The sequence below is a fragment of the Tupaia chinensis genome, unplaced genomic scaffold (genome assembly GCF_000334495.1).
Source record: "Tupaia chinensis unplaced genomic scaffold, TupChi_1.0 Scaffold000281_1, whole genome shotgun sequence".
Classification (NCBI taxonomy): domain Eukaryota; kingdom Metazoa; phylum Chordata; class Mammalia; order Scandentia; family Tupaiidae; genus Tupaia; species Tupaia belangeri.
The window spans coordinates 47,120-64,788 of NW_006159764.1; the positions used below are offsets into that span (position 1 = coordinate 47,120).

At 46.0% G+C, this 17,669-nt stretch overlaps 2 protein-coding genes and 1 long non-coding RNA gene across 5 annotated transcripts in view; 2 read left to right on the top strand and 1 right to left on the bottom strand.

Annotated features, from left to right (window-relative positions):
• The first annotated feature begins 1,176 nt into the window (after positions 1 to 1,176).
• LOC102483492 (uncharacterized) lies at positions 1,177 to 16,051 on the top strand. The gene is made up of 3 exons (XR_334784.3): positions 1,177 to 1,635; positions 11,292 to 11,443; positions 15,892 to 16,051. It is a non-coding gene; the product is annotated as an uncharacterized LOC102483492 (long non-coding RNA).
• SAMD7 (sterile alpha motif domain containing 7) overlaps positions 8,177 to 17,669 on the bottom strand; it is a 20,905-nt gene continuing 11,412 nt past the window's right edge. Inside the window, exons 6-7 of the mRNA XM_006150262.3 lie at positions 13,469 to 13,579; positions 8,177 to 9,243 (exon numbers count right to left, since the gene is read on the bottom strand). Coding sequence (XP_006150324.1) covers positions 9,055 to 9,243; positions 13,469 to 13,579 — 300 coding nt within the window. The 3' untranslated portion in view covers positions 8,177 to 9,054. The remainder of the gene's footprint in view (positions 9,244 to 13,468; positions 13,580 to 17,669) is intronic.
• LRRC31 (leucine rich repeat containing 31) overlaps positions 16,052 to 17,669 on the top strand; it is a 72,059-nt gene continuing 70,441 nt past the window's right edge. For all 3 annotated transcript variants that reach the window (XM_006150257.3, XM_006150261.3, XM_006150259.3), the window contains exons 1-2: positions 16,052 to 16,097; positions 16,950 to 17,167. The gene's annotated coding sequence lies outside the window, so the exon portion shown is untranslated. The remainder of the gene's footprint in view (positions 16,098 to 16,949; positions 17,168 to 17,669) is intronic.

Consider the following 17,669-nt stretch of genomic DNA (forward strand, 5'->3'; position numbering starts at 1 on the left):
CAACGAAAAACATGCAAAAAAAAAAAAAAAAAAAAGTTGGAAGAGTCATTGCTCCGGTCGACCGTGGCTTGTGTCCCAGACCTTGTAGCTTAAAAATCATGCCTGCCATTTGTGCGTGCCCCAAATCTCACAGCGAGAATGGAGGGGCAACAACCGCAGCCTGGCCATCCCCCCTTGGGGATGATTTCTCACTTTCTCTCTCACTGCCTCTTGGTTAGTGCACGTGCCTCATGGCTAAAACCTTAAAAAGAAAAAAGTCGTTGCATCTCCTAGCATCTTCTCAGACTCAGTCACCCCTTCCACGTATGAAAACCAGTAGTTTTTTTTTTTTAAATTAAAGCTCTTATTCTTATCTGTTATTCTAATTTTTAAATCAAAGCTCTAATTTATCATTTAAATATTTTGGTGGTAGAAATAATACAAAGTAACCCTTACAACCTTCACTTTGGAAAGTTCCCTGTAAGGAAGCAATGCTTAGAATATATTGTATGAATATTATTTGCCTAAAGAGTTAATGGGTAGAAACAAAGCCTTTAAAACTTTTAAAAAATGACTTTGACATACAAACAGTCATCAGGCATGGAATAAAGTGGTTTTGTTTTTGTTTAGTTTTGCCCTCTTTTTTTTTTTTTTAAATACTCCCAGGCCCTAAAGTGTCTATTGCTTTTTGGTCCAGAGAATTGCCCTCTGGAATTGCTGCTATTTCATTCATGTCTGTACAACCTACAGTTCAATTTTGACTGATTCATTCCGACCTCTGTCCTATGAGTTTTCATTTCTCTATTTGCTCGCTCAATGAAATGAGTAACTTCCATGACAAACCACTGGTGTTTAATACAAGCCACGTACCGCCAAGCTGTTCATTTAGGGAAAACTGAGTGTTGAGACTCCCGACTGTCAGACTAGAACAGTAACTCCAGTATCACATAACAAACACCTGATCATTGCCTAATTCATACGAAAAAGCTACCGTGGATGAAAGTTCTTCCCACAGTTTTGGAGGAAGCTGTTTCTATGTATTCAGTGTTTAGGGACCGAAACATGACTGGAAAGTAGGTTGCTCTCGTAGAGAGCAATTGCGACTGAAGTCTTGACAGTAACGGGACTGTTTTCTGCTAGTACTAATCTTATCGTATCCATGCTTTTTGTAAACACTGGTAATCTCTGTTTTGCAGGTGAAAGAAACCCAGCAGAATTCAGTTATCAAAGCAAAGCACAGCACTGCATTTTGAAATAATTCCAGCAATACTGTGCTTCCTGCCAAGAACTTTTTCGATTACTCACACAAACACCAAAGACCAGATTGACGGTTTAGAAAATTATAGAAAGACAGAAATGTCTAGTTTCCACAGTGTTCAGAGAGCACCTGAATGACGTTTCCAGTGTATGATCCAAAGCAACTGGTGGCAGTGTACTTAGGGGAAAAAACAGGCTTTTGATATAAGACAGAAGCCTAAACTTTACCTTGTACTTCTACAGTGTCTCCAGTTGAATTAATGAAATAGCTTTACAACAAGATGGCATAAAGAATTAGAAATGCTTCAAACAGAATTTGAAGACTGAGACGAGAGAAGCAGCAGCAAGAGGAATTGTAGATGCAAGAGAAAGGCTTCCTCACGCCATATTATAAACACAGTGAGTGCAAGGGTACTTCAAAAAGTTCATGAAAACAATTGAATATGAGTTTATTCAGGTGCAAAACACTTTGAAATCCATGCATGGTTTTTTCAGAATGTGCATTTTCCATGAGCTTTAAAAAAATTACTATGGAGTGTGTGTGCTAGGAGTTAAAGACACACACACACACACACACACACACACAGAGAGAGAGAGAGAGAGAGGGAAAGTGAGAAAGCACCTCTGAAGGGATGGCCAATCCACAATCCCTTGCCCTTTCCCCTCTCAGGATTTACCTGCCCAGTGTGTTTTTCATGCTACTGGGTTTGGGACTCAAATTGCACTGTCAGCCCTGTGGGATCTAGCTGGTTCTTCCATGAACTTTTTGAAGACTAAACTTTCTGAAGACTCAGAGTGTATGTATCCTAGACTGTGTCTGAATAGGCCCATGCTTTCTTGATTTTTTTTGTGGGGAGAGGGAAGAGAAGTTTTTGGTATAGGATGCGTGCGCTCGCCAGAAAGACACAGAGAGACAGAAAGTGAGAAATCACCCCCTAGGGAGGACAGCCACGCCGCAATCCCTTCTCCTCTCAGGATCTTGGGCACGCACACACACACGCCTGGCTTGAGTTTAAGCCACTGGGTCCGGGACTCAAACCACAGTCAACTACATGGGAGTTCAGCGACATAGCCACTACGGCAACTGCTGGTCCTGACCCATGCTTTCAGTGAAAAGGGATATTGTGACTTTGTCCCCTAGGACCTCTCCCCCAAGACACTGGGGCAGTGAGTGGAGGACGAACGAGATGGCGCTGTAGAAAGTTGAACAATTTAGAAGAGAGAACAGATGTTTTGCCATGACAGGAAGAGCTCAGAAAGTGAGGTAATCCGACCTTAAAATGTGGACTGAGGGACTTGAAGTGAAGAGGCAGGACAAAGGGTGAAGATGTATCTGCTGTCAGGCGAGCCATTAGCACAGGGAGGCGCATCCCTCCGCAGAGACGGTCAAGAGTTGAATGACGGTCACGTTGTGCAAAACTTTAGGGTGAGCTTGCTTGTCTGGGAGGCAGAGGGAGAACTCCGAGCACTCATTTAGGAAACCTGCAAGTGAGTTTCAGCAGAAGAAAGTGGCTGCAAGAAGGGGAGGGCTGAGAGCGTCAAGCATCTGTGGCCCAAGTTCAATTTCGATATTGGTCTTCAGGTACCCGGTGGCGAGCAGCCCCTGTGAGGACAGCACGGTGTCAGGACTGTGACAGGTACGAGGCCTGAGGCTTCTAGTGCAGGTCTTAGGAGAAAGACAGGAAGACATACAGTTAAGAAGCAGACTTTTTCTTTTAGTTATTGCTGTAGGGCATGTGTGCTTGCTGGAGAGGAAGAGAGACAGAAGGAGAGAGAGAGAAAAAGAGAGAGAGAGAGTAAGAAATCACCTCCTGAGTGGAGGATGGCCGCACCACCGTCCCTTTCTACTCTCTTCTTGGGGTTTTGGGCAGGCACACACATGCTCCCAGCGTGACATTCAAGCCATGGGGTCCAGGACTCAAACCACACTGTCAGCCATGTGGGATCTAGTCGCTTTAACTTCCATGCCACCTGCTGGCCCCAAGAAGCAGAGTTGTTAGGTTCTTCTAACAGCTGGTTTGTCACCTTTTCTGGAACTTTCTCACCCTTTAGGAAGTGAAATAAACTATTTCTCTATATAGGAGTGCAACTGTGGGGGGAAAAAAGTGTAGCCACGTAGCTATTCCCCAAAAGGAGCGAAGAAGATTACTGAGTACATTTTAGATATCAAAGAATTAATAATGTTGAGAGGAGGCTGACAGGGAATGGGCCGATAAAGGATTTGAGCATCATCTGGTATTTGCACCCTTTTCCTCAAACTTGAATCAGCTAGCATACATAGACATGCAGACACACACACACACACACACACACACACATACAGAGGAATGTTCCTACTTAGGATAAACGCTTTCATCAGCAGACCCACAAGCTCTGCACAGGTAGGCTCTATATGGCTCATTTTTTTTCCCTACTTGAACAGCCACACTGATGGCCTCCTAAGTATTTCTGGGAATCCATAGATTACCAAAAAAAGAGAGCCCATACTATATGTTTATGAACAGAGGGAGGATTTGTTAAGAAAATACAGAATAATGCTCTTAATTTTATAACTGTAAAAAACATTGACCAAAAAATTCTTTCCAAAAATGGCTTGAAAATAATTAGAAGCCTTATCACTTGTTTGTCTCCCTTCTCTCTTGCCGAGGACTATGTGCTCATCCATGTTGAGGTGGTGATTTATGTATTTTGCAGTAACAAGCATTTGCGGCCTTTACTTTTCTTTGATGAGGTTAATCTTCCAGAACTACGAAACAACTAACCTTTTCATTAAATTGAACACTCAGTTCAGTAAATTTTTTATAACTCCAGTAGCAAAATAAAAATCACCAAAAGGGAATGAGTCAAAAAGAAGGGTGAAATGTATGAGAGAAATGCAGTTTTGTTTTGTTTTGTTTTATTGTTGTTGTTGCTATAGGGCGCATGTGCTTGCCAGAAAGACAGAGAGAGACAGAGAGATAGAAAGCAAGAAATCATCCCCCCCCCAGGGGGGATGGCCACACCGCAATTCCTTCTCCTCCATTCCCCTCTCGGGATCTTAGGCACGCACGCACACATGCCCGGCGTGAGTTTAAGCCGCTGGGTACGGGACTCAAACTGCAGTCGACTACATGGGAATCCAGCGACATAGCCATTATGCCAACTGCTGGTGCCTTAGGAATGCAGTTTTTAAAAATGTGCGTAGGGCGGGCAAGCGCATGAGGGTTCAGGCACGTTCTCCCCCGTGGCCGATCACAGCCTGTGTCCTGGTGGCTTGCTTTCTCACTTTCTCTCTCTGTCTTTCTCTGGTGACTGCACATAACCTTAAAATAATAATAATGATAAATAAAATAAAATAAATAATTCTCTCTCTCTCTTTTTTATTTTTTTAGAGAGAGAGATGCTTTGCTATATGACACATGTTCTTGCCAGAAGCACAGAGAGAGACAGAGAGACAAAAAGTGAGAAATCACCACCTCCCAGGGGGTGGCCACGCCACAATCCCTTCTCCTCCATTCTCCTCTCAGGATCTTCTGCATGTACACACACGTGCCCGGGATGAGATTTAAGTCGCCTGGGTCCAGGACTCAAACCATGGTCGATTATGTGGGAGTCCAGCCATGTAACCATTATGGCCTCTGCTGGTCCCAATAATAATTCTTTAAAAATAGAAAAGTGTGTGCATAGGTCAAAGCATTCAGAACGGTGTCAGTGATGTTTTATGGGATTAGCTTCTCACAGCTGTACCATGACATCTTGTAGCTATCATCAGACACATCAAAGACTGTGCCCAGTGTAATTTTCAAGCCACCAGGTCCAGGACTCAAACCATGGTTGGCCATGTGGGAATCCAGCTCCTTCACCACTATGCCACCTGTTGACCCCTGTAAATATATTAAAAAACAAACAAACAAAAACAAAAAACTTCCATGATAAATTTCAAACATACATGAAAGTAGAGAGACTGTAATGTAGTGAACTTCATGTACTCAAAACCCAGCTTCAGTAAGTATCAACTCCTGGCCAAACTCGTTTCACACATACTCCAATGACTGCCCTGCACCCTCTGCTCTTGATGGTGTTTTGGAGACAAATTCATGCCATGGTATTGCTGGGAGAGCCATTGTTCCTTGGGCTGCTTTTTGTTTCTGTGCTTCTTGCTGTGTGGGCCCAAACTGCAAGGCTACAATTCTTCTTTTTCCAGGGCATTCTCAGGGCTGCTTATGCAGCTGGCAACCTTAAGAAATGAGGTCCATCTCTTTCCCCATCCTCCACATGCACCGCCACTCCAAGCCAAAGAGCAGGCTTGCTTACTCTTTGTTATAAAGTCTTTCATCTCAGACCCAAAAGTCTTCTGTTCTGCTAATCTCCATAAAATAATAACAGACTGAATCTTAGGTTGTGGGGAAGATCAAATCAAACTGCAGAAACAACATGCGTCATTTTATTTGCATGTATTTCAGTATATAGTTCTAAGAAATAAGAAACCTCTTTCTGTTTATTGGAAAGAGATTTTTGCTATAGGGCACATGCACTTGCCGGAGAGACAAAGAGAGACAGAAAGAAAGAGAGAAATGACTCCTACCAGGGAGATGGCCACGCCACAATCCCTTCTACTTCATTCTCCTCTCAGGATCTTGGGCACGCACGCACACACACCTGGCATGAGTTTTAAGCCACCTTTAAGCCGCTGGGTCTGGGACTTAAACTGCGGTCAACTGCATGGGAGTCTAGCAACGTAACCATTACAGCATCTGCTGGTCTCAGGAAATCTCCCCCCCTTTTTTTTTTTGAAGAGGTTTTTGCTATCGGGCGCATGTGCTCACCAGTAAGACAGAGATAGAGAGACAGAAAGCGAGAAATCACCCCCCAGGAGGGGATGGCCAAGCTGCAATCCCTTCTCCTCCATTCTCCTCTCCGGATCTTGGCCATGCACATGTGCCCAGCGTGAGTTTAAGCCACCAGGTCCAGGACTCGAATTGTGGTTGACTACATGGGAGTCCAGCAACATAGCCATTACTCCACTGCTGGTCCCATGAAATCTCTTTTTTAAAAGCCACAATACAATGATCACATCTTAAAAGAATGACAAAACTTATTGCCCAGAACTCTTCAATCTGGGGAAAAAAAACTATCTTGTTATGGACGAGCAACTTCAGTCTCCTTTCCTTGCAGTGCAGAGTACTGACGGCCGCAGAGAGCCTCCTCTGCACGAGTTCTGGATCTTTTCTCATGCATGGTCTAGCAGCATGCACATCAGAACACTGTCCTTAGGGCAATATGGAGACATATCTGTCCAACTCCATCGGTCACCAACTCAGTTGACTCACTGAGCAGAAAGATGAAATTCAGTAAGTATTGAACCATTTGGTCCCTTTGTCCCTTTATCCCTAATAAAAAATATTAAGCAGGGCCAGCAGGTGGCATGGTGATTAAGGGGCTGAACTCCCACATGGTCAACCACAGTTCAAATCCTGGACCTGGTGGCTTGCTTTCTCACTTTTCCTCTCTGGCTCTCGGTCATTCTCTGGAAAGTGCATGTGCCCTGTAGCAAACGAAAATAGTAATAATAATAATAAAAAATAAATATTTAAAAATATTCAGCTTTTCTCTTTATCCCTCACTCACCATAGCATCTCTTCACTCACACGTGGCATTTTGTGTGACTTCTGTGTCTTGGAAATTACACAGGTGGAAGGTTGGGTGACAAAACTGGTCTTTAGTGCCCTGGGGATCAGATGAATGAAAAGATGGGAAGACAGAGTGAGATGTTCTTCCAGCTGTTTTTAGTAAAAACTCTGACACTCATTATTCATCAGTTTATTGTCATTTTAAATATCTCATTTTAAATATACAAAATTAATGAAATTTTGAAATTTGGGGGATTATTTTATTTGTACACTCTCTTTGTCCCTCTCTTAGCAAATGGACCAAGAGAGTGAATCAGCAATTCGCAAGTCCATGTGACGATGCGGTGTAGAGAGAAGTCAGGAAAGCTCCGCTGTCTTCATAGTAAAAAGGAAAGAAAGAAAAAGCTTAGGTAAATTAGCATAGCAGTGGAAAAACGACTTCACAAACCCATCTTCCAAATCAGAAAACATGAATGCTGGTAGCATGCTCTTTGTGTTTTCTAAATGCAATTTATTTTCATTCGTCGCTGCTGTGAAAGAGACATTGTGCCCTAACACCTAGCGACTGAAGCAGTGCATTTGTTATGTCAGTTTCTAAGGGTCAGGAATCCAGGCGTGGCGTAGCTGGGAGCCCCTGGCTCAGGGTCTCGCAGGAGCTGCCATCACGCTGTGGGCCCCAGTGGAGCCGCAGCATCTTTAGGTTCCCCCCAGGCTGCTGGCAGGCCTCCGAAGAGCCTGTTCCAAGCTGGGTCACGTGGGGCTCTCCACCACCAGGCTGCCTGGAGATGTGGAATCTAGCCTCCCCAAGAGCAAGCGGTCCCGAAACTGAGCACTCTGGGAGAGAAGCCACAGACGTGACATCCTAGCACGGATTCTGTACTCTGTTCATGAGAAAAGACTCAGTGAGTCCTGCCCACCCTGGATGGGAGGGTGTTGCACAAGGACAGGAAGAACAGGCAGTAGGGATCGATCCCTGGGCACCCTCTTAGAGGCTGCCAACTATGGTTTGTTCATTTGAAATGTAAATTTTAAATACAAAAAATACTGAGCCCAGCAGGTGGCATAGTGGTTATGATATTGGACTCCGACATGGCCAACCGCAGTTCGAATCCTGGATCCAGCAGCTTGAAACTCGTGCTGGGCACTTATTCTTGCGTGTACCAAATCCTGAGAGAATAGATTGTGGTGTGGCCATCCTCCCGCCCCCCCCACCCAGGAGGATGATCTCTCGCTTTCTGTCTCTCTCTGGTGAGCACAGGTGCCCTATAGCAAAAATCTTTACAAAAAAAAAAATAAAAAATGTTTTCTTATGTTAACATTTTCAGACAAACAGAAAAGGGGTAGAGTAAGAAGTCTGCCACATACTCCTGTCAGCCAGTCCGCTCCTCGAGCAATCGCTGTTACTCTCCTGGGGATCCTCGCAGAGACATTCTGTCAAACGTGCAGTGGAAAGTGTGGTTCGATGGGGTGTGAGCAGAGGCGCGCTCACCTCCTTCCCTCATCGTCCAGTTCAGGCCTGCTTTGCTGAGATAACGCCTTTGCCCCTTGGAAGAAGTCTGAAGTGGGTGTGCATTTGCATGTCCCTCTCAGAGAAGGAGTCCTCCAGTCACTTTTAGTCATCACATAGTTTCATTCCAGAAATAAAAACACCTAGTCCTGAGCTGTGGTGGAGCTAGAAACTTGAAGGTTCAGCTTCTCCCCTTCCTTAAATCGGGCCTGCTTCAGGCCAGAAGGCCGCGATGCAGGAAGGTGGAGGCTTTGAGGTCAGCCTTGCTGTTTCTCTATTTTGTGCTTCTCCCCGTCTCTCTCTCTGTCTCTTTTTTGGCCCCTCTGGCCTGCTAGGTTGTCTCATCTCTCAGGGTTAGGGATGGGAAATGGATGAAGAGAGTTTAAGAAGCACTTTTTATTGGGTGCCAGCTCTTTCGGCAGAAGAGATTTCTCCAAGGACATGTACAGGGGCTTCTCTTGATGTCTGCAAATTCTGCTCTTCCTCAGGTTTGCCTCCAATGCTAGCCTCCAGCCACTTGGTGCTCAGATCTTTTGGTGCTGGCAGAAAGGCTCTCTGGCAAAGCCTCCTCCAAGACGGCCAGAAGGCCTGACCTCCTCTCCCCTGTCTCCTTTTTGGTTCTGGGAAATGCTCATGCATCCCTCATGATAGCCTAGACTCTTTGGAAAACTGGTTAGGTTGTTTCTTGCTCCTCGAGGGTTTTTAATTTCTCATATCTTGCTCTGTTTCTTTAGCAATTATTATATCCTGGGAATGAGGAATGCTCAGTGTATCACTCCAGGAATTAAAATCCAAAAGGGATGTTTCTGCTGACTGATCGAATGCTTGTCTTGTCTGGGCTGAAAGTGAAAGAGTCTTCTTGTAAAACATGCTTCCCATATGCTGAGATACCTTTGAATACAAACGATAATGATAGTCATTAAGTCTGTGAAATCTCTCAATAACCCAGCACTACACGCAGGTGGCGGGGAGACCGAGGCAGTTCCAGGCATGGAGCGTCACTAGGTTGTTGGGAAAGTCGTGATGTATTTTTTTATGCAGAAACGCATCAAGACTTCCTCGACGAACCAGTGTGTAGTTGTGGGGGTCGCAGTTCTAGGATGTGGTGAGCCTTTCTCTCAGAATCATACAGCCTTTGCAGAAGTGAAACTGAATATCAAGGGGCCAGCAGGAGGCATGGTGGTTGAGGTGCTGGGCTCTCACATGGCCAACTGTAGTTCGAGTCCTGGACCTAGCAGCTTGAGAACCATGCTGGGCACATGCGTGTGTGTGCATGCTCAAAATCCCAGGTGGAGAGCTGAGGAGAAGGCATGCAGCATGGCCAGCCCCCTGGGGGCGTTAGTTCTCTTTTCCTCTCATTGTTTCTCTCTCTCTCTTTTTGGCGAACACATATGCCTTATGGCAAAAATAACACCAAACCCACCTGGGTATCAAGAGGGCTCTAACTTCCCACTTCCCCTTCCCGGGTCTGCTGTGGCTCGCCTGAATTGTAGTGATGCCATTCAAGTTCACCACACCTCTCCCTCACCACTGTCCCCCAGGATGGCCCAGCTCTGACGGAATTCTTCAGGCAGCTCAGCTCACAGTTGGCCATCGGTGAGACACACACGCGGCCGCCCTGGGGCTTGTGCCCCAGCACTAAGCACTGGCTTCCTGCCCCGGGACTCGGTCGCTCCTGCTAAGGGCCTGACCCAGGATGGGACACAGGCCACATTGTCACATCTCACACCCCAACCTGCCTCTGTTCTGATGCTGTCTACGTTTCCCACTCCAAGTGACTTCTCCCGTCCCTGTCCTCGTGTGCCCCGTTCAGATCCACCGTGTGAGATCTATCAGGAGGGTTCTTCCCTTCTCTCTGACTGCTCACCCCAAGGGATTTCTGCACTCAGTCTCCGTTTCGGAAGCTGAGATCTTGTTACCCATTTATGACGGTAGTCTGTTTGCTCTCTGGGGCTTCCAGAGGTTACTCGGAGCTTTCTAATTCTCCTTTCATTGGGGCCCTGGGAATTCCCAGTCCCAAGGACTCCACAACTGTCTAGTTTGACTGACGTCCGCCATCGCTGGGCCCTCCTCCCAGCTTCTGTGGGAGCCTGTCCTGTCGTGCCGGCAGATGGCACCTGGACTACCGACGACACAGTGGGCCTTCATGGAGGCACGTGTATGTACGTGACGAGAGCGCCACGTACGAGTCAAAAATCAGAGCCGGAGCTTCGACTGGAGAAAAGAAGTCATGACGAGTCATCGTAAATATGCCAAGGGATGTCCTATCCTCACTAAAGGAAAGTAGATCATTTAACAGTGAATACCCTTGGGGCCAGCAGATAGTGTAATGGTTACATCGCTAAACTCCTACATTGTCAACTGTGGTTCAAGTCCCGGACCCGGCGGCTTAAAACTCACACTGGGCGTGTGTGTGTGTGTGTGTGTGTGTGTGTGTGTGTGTGCCCAAAATCCCAAGAAAAGAATGGAGAAGGGATTGTGGCATGCCTTCCCCTTTAAGGGGTGATTTCTGGCTTCTGTCTCTCTGTCTCTGTCTCTCTGACAAGTACACGCTCCTGATAGCAAAAATCTCTCTAAAAGAACAAAAAGAAAAACCCTATGGTACGAATGTAAATGTCTTAGTTTGGACAAATATAGCATGTTACATGAATCGTTACCATTAGGAAAAACTGAGTGAACTCTGCACTATCTTTCCAACCTCCCTGTATTGAAAATTATTCCAAAATAAAAAGTTTAAGAAAAAGAATACCAGTGGAAAACTTAAAATATTTACATTAGAAATAAAGAATTTCTTTACCCTAAAAATATTAGACAAATAAAAGTGACTTTTGAAGGACACGCGGAAATCTCGGCCCTGGCACGAATGTTTATTGTCAACAGATGTGGTCCTGTATAAATACCGGGGCAGATTAATTGCTGCTTTTTGGTTTCACTTTCAGGAAGCTTATTCTTCCAGCAAATAATTATTGACCCATTATGAGTCTTGCGTGTTCTAAAGACACAGCAGCCCACAAAACAGGTCAGAGTCCTTCTGACACGGTGCTGACGTCTTAAAGGGACAGGAGCAACCCTCTATGAGATCAATTAGCAGGTCAGTTCCACGGTGTGGAGGGAGGTGATGTGGTGGTGGGGGGAAGAACACAGGGGGAGGCTATCGGGTATGTGTGTCGTGGGGGCTGGCACTGGCCAGTTTAGATGGGATGATCAGGGGCCAGTGAGTGGTGTGGTGGTTGAGGTGGTGCTGGACTTCCACATGGCTGACCATGGTTCAAGTCCCGGACCTGGAAGCTTGAAGTCACACCAGTGTTTGTGCATGCATGCCCCAAATCCCAGGAGGATAATGGAGGGGATGGGATTGTGGCATGGCCAGCCCCTCAGGAGAGTGTCTCTGTCTCTTTCTGGCAAGCACACATGTCCTTTGGCAAAACCTAAAATAAATTAACAAATACATGGGGTGATTAGAGCAGGCGCTGTTGGGGTGGTGTAGTTGAGTAAAGATCTAGGAGGTGAGGCAGCAAAACTTGAGGGCATGAGGGGAAGAGCCTCTGAGGCAGGGAAGAGCCGGTAGAAAGGAAGGCCCGAGATGCAGCTACCTGGAGTGTCAAGAACCAGCGAGGGCAGGGCAGACGGAGCAGTTACTGACAGGAAAACATGTGGAAGTGGGATCGGGAAAGGAAGGGCACGGGTGGGTGGGGAGGGTGCAAACGATAGAGGACTTCGTCTTTCTCTCTGGAGGAAATAGGAAGCTGACTAACGAATGGGGGGTTTTGAGCAGAAGAGCAACATGGTCTGTGTGAGGCATTTAAAAGACCAACCTTTTACCGTTTTGTGGACAGACACCAGGTGGGCAAGGGCAGAAGCAGGGAAAGCAGGTCTAAGGGGAACACAGTAATCCACGAGCCATGACGGAGCCTTAGACAGGACTGGCTGCGTGCTGGGCGGCTCGTTCCAGCCAGCAAGGACCATGACATGTCTGAAAGTTTGCCAGCCGGTTTTTAAACACAGCATTATTAAACATTGAGTTAGATCATGTCATTCAGTTACACTGAAAATGCAAGTCATACTCAAAACTCTCTTCTTAATTGGCGTCATCTAATTATTTGACTGTTATTGCTTATTTTTACCTCTGCCCTTGAAGTTATTTACACCCATTGGATCTGAGACACATCCACTGTATCTGGTGAAAATATTCTGTGCTATTGTGTATCTCTTCCCGATTCTGTATTCAGTGACACTGGGAATTTGTCAGAGATCGTGGGAGGAATTTACACCACAGAAATTGGCACGTGCTACAAATCAGAGTTCATTTTGTTTGGAAAGAAACCTAGTTGTTGCACGTTAACCAAACACCACAGCCTTTCCAACTATGCCTAGAAATGTGTACCCCCACCCCATGCAAGTTTTTCAGTTCCCTCACTTCTACCGTGATCCCAACCACAGAGGGGAAAAGTTTAACAAGGAAGTTAAACTTCGTATCACAGTAGAGAATGTCAGTGATAGGGTCAGCAGATGGCCTGGAGGTTAAGGCAGCTGGACACCACATGGCCAAGTCTCCGGTTAGAGTTCTAGATCCGGCGGCTTGAAAAATCACACCAGGCATGTGTGTGCCTGCCCGGAATCCCGAGAGGCAAATGGAGATGGGATTGCAGGGTGGCCATCCCTCCAAAAGGTGATTTCTCACCCCCCCCAACTCTCTCTCTCTTCTCTTTCTGTCTCTCTCTAGCAAGCACACATGCCCTATTAAAAGAAAATGTCAGTAACTAATTAAAACATATTTGAAATAAAAAAAGAATGTCAGCGACAATTTAATACATGATTCAAAAAAACCCAGTACAACATATTTGGAATGTGCACAACAGAACATAATGATACATGTTGGAGATGGTGCACATGTGTGTGTCCTTGACTCGATTATTACATGCTGTATACATGCTTTGAAAAAAACATACTACATCCTACAAAGATGTACGATTATATGTAAATCACACATTGCGATAATTGTTATTTTAAAAGATGTTAGGTAAGGATCACTTGTATCCCAGCAGGATAAAAGTAATGTAGTTCACTTATTCATGCTATTAGCACATGTTGGGGTTAGCAGGTAAAACCACCGTACCTGTGATTGGATTTTTAGTGCCGGCCCTAACTTTAATCCCATGGTGCCTCGAAGATGCTCTTCCGTGAGTAACGGCAAAGTTTCTCCATCAATCGCATGATCTTTGAATACCTATTAAACAAAAAACGTTTTCAGTTTGCCCAATTTTGTTTTCCAAGTTGTTTTATATATAGATCATTTCATTTTGGAGGAAACAATCAGACTGCTTGAGAATGACACAAAAACTTACAAAACCCCTTATTTTTAGTTCTCTTTTCCATGCTCCTGTAGCACGTTTGTACACTTTAATAACCCATGGTGTAGACTGTAATTTTCTCTCTTTTTTTAAAGAGATGATTTTTATTTAACTTTTTATTTATTTATTTTAATTTGACCTGGGAGAGATAGAGAGAGAGAAAGCGAGAAAGCAAGCCACCAGATCCAGGACTCAAACCACAGTTTGTGTCCTTAACCACTATGCCACGTGCCAGTCCCTGTAATTCTCTCTTTGTAGAACTCAATTCCAACCTGGAATAGTTATAATTATTACTGTTATTTGTTGTATTAAGAGAAAGGGTCCCGTTGTGTTGCCCAGGCTGGTCTCAAGCTTGTGGTCCTCCTGCCTCGGCCTGGAAAGCTGCGGTTACAAGCATGCGCACTGCAACGGGCTTGGAGTGGCTCTTCTCTGCGGGTAGGGCCGGGGTCTTCTGTATCAGTGTGTCCCTAATGCAGCGACTGCTCTGTAGTAGAGGCTGTGCAGTAAACGTCGCTGAGCACGGAATGAACGGGCAGGTGCTCCGGGTGAAGGGCGTGGGTTAAACACTGCAGGCCTGACTGACATTCACAGAGCACAGCCTCCTGCCCAGTGCGTCAGGCGGGCGTATACGGAGGAGAGGACGGCGCACCAAGCGTGCTGGTCCCTGGGCCTTTCCAGAAGTGCCCGACTTTCTGCTCTGTCTGTGGCAGACGTGACCTGCCTTTCCTTCTTCCCAAGGCCAGGAAGGTTGTGTGGGAATAAGGTTTCCAGGCAGATAAAAAGACAGGCACAAAACCTGGACAGATTGGTGCAAGTGTTGTTTCTGATCTCCACCGTCAACCTGCCGGGCAATCCTATATTCACTCATGTCTCTCTCTCTTTCTTCAGATTTGCCGGAGGGTATGTGCACTTGCTAAAGGGAGACAGAGGAAGAAAGCACGCTCTAGTCGGACATGGCGATGGGCATGGGCAGAAGGAGCCGCATCCCTTCATCCTGTCTGGGGCACGCTCGCATGCCCACACGCCCTGTGTAGTTTCAGGCCCCCAGGGTTGGGATTTGAACCGCATGATTGGCCATGTGGAATCCAGCTCACTTAACCACCAGGCCACAGAGCTAACCCTACTCGTGGGCTTTCTTTCACTTCTTTTCACTTCTGTCTGAAGCTTCCTCCACCCTTCTTAAACTTCCTTCATTTTCTGCAAATGATGCAGCTTCCTAATTAAAACAACAACATAACAGAAAAAGAAAGAAAGGAAAAAATAAAGGAAGTCAGTGGAAAAGAGCTTTTACTTCTGACCAGTAAAACCCAGGAGCTTCCATTTTCTCCCTCTGACCTGATGTCACCCTGGGTCCTCACCCCTTCCACTTCAGGGCCACGCCCAACAGGTCATCTTCTCTTTTGCCTTCATCCTGTCCACTCCTTCCCACTAGGCTACAGCTCCAGTGCTAGTTGTTTTGAAATATCACAAATAGTGACATCATCAGTGGTGGCACAGCTGTAGTGCCACACTCATGATACTGAAGTCATATGGGAACATCCTGGGTTCACATCCCGAGGCCCTCCCATTCATGCCAGACACACACGTGCCCATGATTCTAACTGGCTGAGCTGGGTGGGAACTGGTGGCATAAAGACCCTGTTGGAGGGTCCTGACTCTCTTTCCTGGAAGGCATGAATAAACTTAAACAACACAAATCTCCGGCCAGTTGGTGGCAATGTGGTTAAGGTGGCTGGATTCCATGTGGCTGACCCCACAGTTTGAGTACTGAACCCAGTGGCTTGAGGAACACACTAGGCACGTGTGCATGTGTGTCTGAAATCCCAAGAATGGAATGGAAGAGGAGGGACGGTGATCAGAGATCCCCTCTGGGGTGGGGAGGGGATTTCTTACTTGCCCTCTATGCCTCTGTCTCTCTCTGGCAACCACATGTGCCCTGTAGCAAAATTAAAACAAACAATCCAAAAATCCAACCAAATGACAACAACAAAACAATGATATTAAGAAATCGTCAGGGCACTGGGAATCTTGACTGGAAATTTTATAGCGTAATATCCTCGATGTAGAGTAATTATCACTGGAAGAGAGAGCCTTGCACTGACACACATTTTTCAAGTATTTGCTCTTGTAGTTGACTCGATGCTTAGTTTTGCTCAGCTGTAACACAGATTGTATTTTTTTTTCACAGAATTATGGTATATATTATACTCAAATGATTACCAGGCCAAATAGTGGCATGGTGGTTAAAGCAGCTGGATCCCACATGGCCAACCATGCGGTTGAAATCCCAGAACTAGTGGCTTAAGAAACATGCCTGGAATGTGTATGTGAATGCCCAGAACCGAGAGGAAATGGAAGAAGAAAGGATTGTGGTGTTACCATCTCCCACGGCAGGTGCTTTCTCACCCCCACCACCCCATCTTGCTCTTATGAGCACATGCGCCCTCTAACAAAATTAAAAAAAAAAAAAAAAAAAAAAAAAGAGAGAAAAGGAAAAAGATAGCCTGGGAAGCTGGGCCGTGGTGAGTAACAACCCAAATTCCATGAGGCGGATACACGTGGAAGAGTCTGGGTTTGTGTCGGGGTGGATTGTGGCATGTAGACCCTGCTGAGGGTGCCTACCTCTCTCTCTGCCTGTTTCTCTCACTCATAGGAGAAACAAATATACCTAAAAATAAAGAAGGATCATCTAAACATATCTACCACAATGCCTGGCACATGGTTTGTGCCTTAGAATAGGCTGGTATTACTGAGTTTTCATAAATGAGAGAACCGGGACCAGCAGGTGGCGTAGTGGTTAAAGCTCTGGACTCCCACATAGCCGACCATGGTTTGAGTTCTGGACCTGGTGGCTTGAAAATCACACTAGGCACGTGTGTGTGCATGCCCTAAACTGCAGGAGGAGAACGGAGGAGAAGGGACTGTGTCGTGGCCACTCCCCTCCAGGGGGTGATTTCTCATTTTTGCTCTCACTGTCTCTCTCTGTCTCTCTCCTATGAGCACACACACCCTGTGACAAAAATCCAAAATGAATAAATAAATAGGAGAATCAATAAAGGTGAGGTGGAGCTGCCTAAAGCACACAGCCTGCCAGTTAGACCACTCGTGAGATGACACAGCTCGTGATTCTGGCCCGGATTGTCCCTGCTGTCCCACATGGCTGTAGGAAAGGAATGCTGAGGAAAACAGTTAATTATGTTTATGGTGGAAATCTCACCACGTTTCTTTCCTGTGTGGCAATTCTAGTGAGCCGTGGAGGGACCATGTGTGAACACCCAAAGAAGGAGAAGCCACATGGCTGAAGTTTCACAAAGAGGAAGACTGGCAGCCAGGGACTGGAGGGGGAGCGCCTAACTCTCAGCACCCGCAGACATGCACAGGGCCCGAGGCACAGACGCAGAACACCTCCTCATCGCCCACGTGTCCCTCCATTCTCACAGAGCAGTTTGGGCCCTGGGTACAAGGTAAATGTATACATTATTTTTAGCAGTTTTGGTCATCTTTAGAGAGAATTTTGTGTCTGCTGAGTTTGTTGGGCCAGACATTTACTTGGAACAAACAAAACACCTAGCGGGGTCTTCTCGATGTTCCTAACCAGCTGAGTCACCAACCTCCCTCCACACCTATTTAAGAGTTCATTTGTGGGGCTGGCAGGTGGCGTGGTGGTTAAAGGTACTGGACTCCCACCAGGTCGACCATGGTTCAAATCCTGGACCTGGTGACTTGTTTTCTCACTTTCCCTCTCTTTGCCTCTCACTCTGATCAAACTGGAAAATAATAATAATACATAAAGTTAAATAAAATAATTATTTTTGTTTGTTTGTTTGTTTTTGGAGAGGTTTTTCACTATAGGGCGCGTGCACTCGCCAAACAGAGAGAGACATAGAGATAGAAAGCGAGAAATCACCTCCCAGGGGGGATGGTCACGCCGCAATCCCTTCTCCTCCATTCTCCTATCGGGATCTT